General features: G+C 34.2%; 1 protein-coding gene across 6 annotated transcripts in view; it reads right to left on the reverse strand.

Annotated features, from left to right (window-relative positions):
• GOLGB1 (golgin B1) overlaps nt 1–7,371 on the reverse strand; it is a 64,593-nt gene extending 57,222 nt beyond the window's left edge. For 4 of the 6 annotated variants that reach the window (XM_068982615.1, XM_068982599.1, XM_068982591.1 and 1 more), the window contains exons 1-5: nt 7,279–7,371; nt 5,935–6,087; nt 5,584–5,736; nt 4,353–4,481; nt 1,434–1,553 (exon numbers count right to left, since the gene is read on the reverse strand). In XM_068982615.1, coding sequence (XP_068838716.1) covers nt 1,434–1,553; nt 4,353–4,481; nt 5,584–5,736; nt 5,935–6,087; nt 7,279–7,371 — 648 coding nt within the window. Of the gene's footprint in view, nt 1–1,433; nt 1,554–4,352; nt 4,482–5,583; nt 5,737–5,934; nt 6,088–7,278 lie in introns of those variants that run through there. The other 2 variants (XM_068982624.1, XM_068982606.1) reach the window with 1 other exon arrangement.
• Nucleotides 7,372–7,967: the final 596 nt, after the last annotated feature.

Here is a 7,967-nt window from a genome sequence, read left to right on the forward strand (position 1 = left end):
CTGGAGTCCTTCATTAGCCAAACATATCTACACATCCTTTCCTATAAATGTCCATATTCTTTTTCCTGAGACTTTGCTCACACCATTCCCCACAACTGGAATATCCTTTCCCCACCCTGTTGAAACTATATTATCTATCCATCATTGTTTTACCTAAATCTTGAGTCTTCCATGTAAGACTCCTTGGTATCATATGCACAGTAACTTCTTTCATCTCACAAAATACTTTGTATTGCTGCTTGCTCTGAACATTCTGAATGGCTTATATTATGATGGATCAGTTAATACATTTATGTGTGTGTGTGTGTGTGTGTGTGTGTGTGTGTACCCATACACCTTGGCTTTCCATGTAGTAAGTCACTCAGTAAAAATATTCTGTATTTCCCCATCCTACATCGTATAACGTATACAAAAAAAGGACATGATAAAAGCTAATACACAAAACTTAAGATCTTAGAATATCCAATATTAAATTTATACACAGTAGTAGGTCATCCATAGAGAGTACCACTAATACTACAAGTTATCAATAAACATCAAACACCCAATGGATAAGGCACTTATTGTGCAAAGGCACTTGAGGGGAAAAAAATGTTTCTTGAGTCATTTGAGCATTATTAAAGGAAAAATGTAAGAGTGAGTGGTCAAACGGGAAATTCAGAAAAATAGAAAGAATTGAGGATGGCAGTTCAAACAGTAGCAGAAAATAACTACTGGTCCTGGTAGCAGAATAATTTCTGGTTATAGCAGAAATAACTATAAAGAAGAAAGTCACGTACTGGTGCCTTTTAACATTGAACCTCATAACTTGTACCACCTTCTCATTACATAAGCACTAATACTTTGATTATAATTTAACTTCTCATCAAGATTTTACTATGAAGAATGGACTTAGTCATTTGTATTTCTTTTGGTTTATCTAACAGTCTCTTTGGAACTCAGCATAAGCTCATTCCTTTCTAAAAGACTGAATCTTTGTATACTGTTAAAACCAAGTTTCTGGGCCTTAAGAAACAGCCATAAATTAAGCTATGGTGTATTCATCAAGGTAAATAATACTTCTAATTTCTTCTTCTACCACACCCTTCTACTTTCTACTGTAACATTCTAGCTACTATACTTTCACCTACTAAAGTTTTTAAAATAGACTGAATTGATTTGTCATGTAATAATATTAAGCTTTTTTTTTCCATTTTGTCATATATCTCATGAGCTACATTGTTTATTTTTTCTATTTAAGTTTTTAAAATTTTTTTAATTGGAAGAAAATTGCTTCTGTTTTTATTTTTTTAATTGGAAGAAAATTGTTCTGTTTCTGCTGTACAACAATACAAATCAAGTATAAGTATACATATTCCCCCTCCCTCTCCCACCCTAATCTTAAACTTTCATGATTCTTTACTCTACTGAATCTGAGGTACCTCCCACCCTACCTGAGCAGCTTGCTCTGCCTGTGTCTGGCTGAGCTGGGTTTGCAAAGTGCTAACGAGTTCCTCCTTCTCTTGGAGCTGCTTCTTCATCACTAAAAATTCTTCCATCTCTGTTGAATAAGACTGAAGACATAGAAGGAAACAAATATTTAAGCAAAAGAACTGGCACTCTTAACTCTGGCCTCCCTTTTCATTTGCCCTAAGTACCTACCAATATCCTTCTAATTTCCATTTAACACTGAAGGGAATTGCATAAACTGTGGTTTTTTAAAAAATTACCAAAATTGCTTTTCAGAGGGAAACCAAAACAAAGGCAGCAGTTTTTCAATGTCTTTGAATCCTCACACAGAAACAGACAGTACAACTAAATAAAAAAACCAAAAACCCATGGACAATATTTACAGTAAAATTAGGAAGGCAGTACTACAAATGCTAAAATACACGTAGGTAGGGACAAACCACCAGAAGACTCTGGTATCAGAGTCTGTGCAATAGGAGGAAGGCAGCAACAGAGCAACATCTGATTGCCTTGAGAACAGGAAAACCCCCAAACGGTCAATAAATTCTTACTGGGAAGCACAGTTGGCCAATCTTAGTACAACAGCGTGAGTTGGCAAAGCTTTTCCCTTCTCTGATTCTGGCCGAGTAAAGGGGTCCACAGTAAAAAGGACAAAAAGGCTACAACAATCTGGCCTACCTGAAGTTTGAAAACTAACTCATTAGGACTGCCACCCAAAATACAAACTGCACCAAGAAGAAACTTCCAGGTGTGAAATAGAAATTAACAGAATAGGGATAACAGAAATAGAAGACAAAGAAGGGCTTCACATGTGCTATACAATTCATCATCGACTAGCCACATGTGGCTATCAAGGGCTTGAAATATGCCCAACGTAAGTGAGAAATTAAATTATTAATATTAGTTCATTTTAATTAATTCAAGAATAAATTATTTTCCATTAAATACAATTATGTTTTTGTATGATTATATTTCACTTTACCTGCTGTATCATATAATATACTGTTGAACCGCTGTGCACGTAATAAGTGTGCATGTTGCTCCTAGTGTTAACAATAAACACATCAGCTATCCAGACAGTGTCAATGGATTGATGCAATTTAAATGACTTTTTCCCTATACACCTATGTGATGTGCTTACTTGAATACTTAATGAAGAAAGTATGAATAATAGTTGACATCTATGTAAATCATAATTATGATTAAACCATAATATACTTAATTAAAATATAAATATTTATTTTTATCATTTTTCTAGTTCAAAAATAAGTAGAGATATACTTTTAAATTTAAAATAAAGGTATATTACTGATGCATAGCTCATTTCTTTTATTTCTAAGTAGTATCCCATTGTGTATTTAAATATTCTCCTGCTGACAGATGTTATTTCTGGCTTTTGGTTTCACAAGTAAAGCTGCTATGCATATGCATATACAATTCCTTTTGTGAACATGTGCTTTCATTTTCACACATGTTGCTTTAAAGTTGATTTTTTTCAAATTAACTATCCTAAATAATTAGCCGGTTTCTAAGTATGGATGCAAATATTAAAGGAAAATTATGTTTGGCCCTCAGTTCAGTGACAGGAAAGTTTCTAAATATGTATGGAACAATTTGAGCATATGACTCTATTTTCTCAACTGGAAATTTTATGAAATCTAAACACAGATGAAGTATTTCTAATGAAAATTTAGCATCCAAGTTGAGATATAAAATACAAACTAAATTTCAGACTTGGTGCAGAAAAAAAAATGTAAATTAACATAAAAATAATTTTTATATTAATCTGAAAAGTATATTTTTAATATACTGGGCTCAATGAAATAATTATTAAAATTAATTTTACCTGTTTTTTCTTTATATTTTACAATATAGCTGCTAAAAAATTTAAAATTATACATGTGACTCACATTATATTACTATTAAGCAATGTTGGTATAGATCAGAGTAAAGGGCAGGGGGAAGGCCAGGAAAACTCAGAAATCTACCTGCCTTATCTTTGAACACAACACAAAAATAACAAAAAAGGGAAGTCTGTTAAATGAAAAACATTTTCCTCAATCAGGCCTCCTTCAGTAAGTTTAGGAGAATTAATTTCACACAAAAATAAGAATACATAAAAGGATCAAAGTCAAATCCCATCCAAAGTTATTATTAAGCAAAAAAAAAAAAGAAGAAAACCAAGTAGGTGAGAAAAGCATACCATAGGCAAGCTCAAAGTAAAAACTGCAATCTATTTCAAAAGGTATTTTTAAAAATAAGAAAATTACATAAGACACACAAGAACAGTTTTAAAATCAGAATTAGAAAAATTCAGAAATGAGGTAACAAAATTCAGGAAAAATTTGATTCTTTTGAATCAAAATGAGTCCTGAAAGGAACACAAAACATAAAACAGTTTATTTTGAACACAAAACAATTTATTTGCAAAAGTAAATAAACACAAAATAGAATGCCTTAAAGAAGAAAAAAAAAAGAAGAAACTTTTGAAAATGAAGAGATAAAAAGGAACTGAAAGTAACAAATATGGAAGATAATCAAAGGTGAAACATATGGGTAATAGAAGTCCCTAAAGAAGAAAACAGACCAAATACTACAAGCTATATGATTCAAGAAAACTCTTCTGAAATAGAAATGTGTGAAACCATTTATTGAAAAAGATATCTGGCTATCTACAAATATCAACTATGGATGATAAACACCAATGCACAGTCTAGTAGAATTACTAGACTTAGTGGAGAAGGAAAGATAAGAGGAAAGAAAAGGGAAGGGAACAAGGAAGGAAGGAGTTTGACAGAGACATAGAGAAATATTATATGACTATTGTTGTTACTTAGTATAATAATCCATTGGGCTTTAGTAATTTGTTAACTTAATGATTATGAGGTAACTTACACCCCTACCTGTGTAGCTTGGTTTGCCTGTGCCTGGGTAAGTTGGGCTTGCAAACTGGTAATTAGTTCCTCTTTCTCCTGGAGTTTATGTTTTATCTTTTCTACTTCTATCTCTTCCTCTGTAGAACTCTTGTCATGCTGAAAATGCAGGGAATAAAGTTATTTATTTAAAAGAATCTAATTTGCCCTATACAGCTCCTTGATTATAGTATTATCCAATAAATGGGAGCAAAAAATAACACTTGACCTAACAAAGAAGCAATCTTAGAGTTTTCGAGTTTGCGTACGGCCAAGAAGTTCCTGAAAGACCCATCCTTCCTCACTATAAACTGGACAAGATAGACAAATGGCTATCTGAAAATGATGAAGAGCAACCAGAAGCAGGGGGACACCAGAGGGAGCTGATACCTGGGAGAAATGACACCAAATTTCCTATTTTTACAGTTTTTAGTCTGAGGGCAAAATCAGTCAGTGCCATACAGGACTAAAACTTAACATAAAACTCATAATCCCACTTCCTTGGAGAACTAGAGGGCAGAATTTAGGAAAACACAGCTGCTAAGTAAAGGACAAAAAATCATAAAAGAGACAGAAGGAGGGGAGGAATTAAAATCTTTCAACAGTCTTTTTTTTTTTTCTTTCCGAAAGCTCTTCTTTTGACTGAACCAGATTCTGCCTCCCAACTGAATTCACCACCACTCCTTGCCCTCCAAAATGAATCTATTCTGCTTATTGGAACCACACAGAATAATTTTACACTTTCTTCCACATAACAGTCTGAGAAGAATAAGAGAAGCTTCTAAAATCAGCTTTGAGAAGCTAAATAAGGCTATCTATCAATGCAGGAAAAGTAATATCTTCTGAGCATTAGACCCAGGAAGGAAAGACTAACCAGGGTACTAGCAACCTAAGGGTTACGCCTAAAGAATTTAGAGATCATCTAGTTTACTCTTCTAACCAAGGATTCAAAAGCTAAATGCCTCACTTCAATATTTACTTCTTACTAGCCTTTTTAATTCTCTGCAAGGGTAGGTTACAACTGATATTTAACTTCCAGGTTTTTTGTTGGCCTTTTATTCTGTGCTTGGTCCATAGCCCAGTTAGACTGTGAACTCAATAAAAGGACAGCATTTAGTGCTATTATTATTTCAGCTTCATAAATTTTTGTGATTAGTGAAGATCTGCTACCACAAGAGGCTTTTGCTCCTGAGGAAGTGTATATTATACCCAGTTACTATACCTTGGAGAGTTGCTCCTCTGACTGAGGTTCAGTGGACAGAACAGTCCCTCCTTGTGCCTTCATCTCTTCTATGTGTTTATTCAAAGAAGTTAATTTGGCCTTAGCATGAAGTTTTAGCTTTTTTATTTTGTTATCAGCAGCTTTTCTTTCTTCCTGTCAGAGAACAATGATGGTAAATACACAAATGTTTATTCATCACTTATCCAGTATATAACAAAAGTTATTCTCAGTAGGCATCATCTTACGGTATTAGGAAAATCAGATTCTCTATTAATCTAAGTGAAGAGAAAAACTGAAGTTACTCTCATGTCTGTCTTTTATCAAATGCTTGGCAAGAAAGGGCAATGGTACCTGTAGAACTTCATCCTTCTGCTGCAATTCAGCATCCTTCTGTCTAATGATTTCTTTTAGTTCCACCACCAACTGCTCTACGTAAGCCAGGCGCTCCAGAACATCCTCTTGGGTTCTATCATTAAATTCCATGTCAGATTCTTGGGGTAATTCCTGGTATTTAGACAAAAAGTTGCCAATTTATGAGTGAAAAGGTATAAACTTCCCAACAGGAGTTTCTTCATTCCAACTTCATCTTATCTCTTGTCCTTACTTAAGAAATCTTTCCAAGGAGATGGGGGTTCAAGGGCAGAGTATGGGTTGGAGGAAAGAAGGGGCCTTAGGTGTCAAGAATGGGGCTTGGCTTATGTAAATCTTGCAGTCTAGTGGTATAATTCCCTGGGACTGAATTCCTTCGGCTGGGGAAAACCCTCCAGAGATGTTGCTTGGGTTTTATTAGAAGAGCTGTTTGGAATGGATGAGAGTTGCAAAAAAGGAGGGGCTGTAGAGGATGGCTGAGGGTGGAGGAGGAGGGTGGGTAGGGAGGGGCAGTGAAGTGAGTTTATGTACACTACAACGCATTTAATGCTGTGTGGGAGTGGACAGAGACATACTCATACTTACCTGGCAGGGGAAATAAAAAATTTTTAAATAGTTTAAATTTTAAAAAGACATCTTTTCAATAATAATTACCCAATATTATTATTATCCAATAATTATTATCAGAGCCATTGCAATACATATTATTTTGCAAATGTTAACCATTTACAAACATTATCTCATTTACGGTCTTATCATACTAATTTTACCAAAGAGAAAAATAAAGGGAAGCAAAGATCACATAAACATTAAATGAAAGAGCCCAAAATTTAAAATTAAGAGAGTAGTTGAATAAAATTCTCTTAGCCACCAGGAAACACTGCTTATCTTTTCAGAAAGTGAAAGGACTTTCTTTGATTCCTATGTGACCTTCAAAAACTACAATACAAACTATAAGAGAAGGGCTAGATGAGTTTATAATGGCAAACAGTCTGAAACCAGAGAGTTGCTCCATTTCTTGTTTCAGAGGTTTCCTGTGAAACAAGAGAACATACCTGAGCTAAAACAATCTAGTACTAAGCAAGCCCCAGGGGGACAAACGGAGACACTCTTTCTAATCTTATCTAGGACTTGATTTCCACTACTGGGCCTTACAGGCTACAACCTTACAGGAAAAGGAGCATTTACAAAGCCTCAATATTTTTCTTAATCTTCTCTTCTACCTAGCATAAGGGAGGCTGCTCACTCTCTTTCATCTTAAATCCTTGTCATCAGAAGAACATGGAATATACATCTCATCAGCTTAAACAGAACAGAGCTACTCACAGGTTCTAAGGAAGCCCTCATATTCTCATCAGTGTCATCTCCTGATAATTCATGTAAAACAACATTTGCTAATCCTGACAGTCGACTCAGCATTTCTGCAAGAAAAGGAAACATAAGAATCAGTCAAATGGACACATGTTTCTCCTATGATGGTAACTGTATCATCTAGAAGTGAAATAAGAAAACTGTGCAGGTGATATACACATATATATTAGACTACACAGCATGATGATGGCTTTAAAAAGGCTTCTGAGTATGTACAGTGTAGTAAAACACTGTTCTTTTCAGTGATAACTACACAGAGATTTTTAAGCACCATCACTAATATTTTTTAAATGAAATACAAATACATAATTGTTAGTGCAAAATAATATACCTAAAGGTTATCTTTAATGGTTACAGGTTTCCTTTAATCATAATTTCATGGGCAAACATGGAATTCTAACTATTCTTTCCCCTGTCAGACTACTGTCCACTTCTAATTTGTCAAATACACCTCATCGTTCAACAAATGTTTTTCTTTTTACCTGCAGAAATTAATAAAACTGAAAACAGAAAAATAGAGAAAATGAATAAAACCAAAAGTTGATTCTTTGAAGAAATGAATAACATATACAAAGCTCAGTTAGGCTGACAACAAAAAAAGAGAGAAGACACAAATTATTAACATCAGATATGAAAGAGGAAAG

This window comes from Capricornis sumatraensis, chromosome 1 (genome assembly GCF_032405125.1).
Source record: "Capricornis sumatraensis isolate serow.1 chromosome 1, serow.2, whole genome shotgun sequence".
In the NCBI taxonomy this organism is placed as follows: domain Eukaryota; kingdom Metazoa; phylum Chordata; class Mammalia; order Artiodactyla; family Bovidae; genus Capricornis; species Capricornis sumatraensis.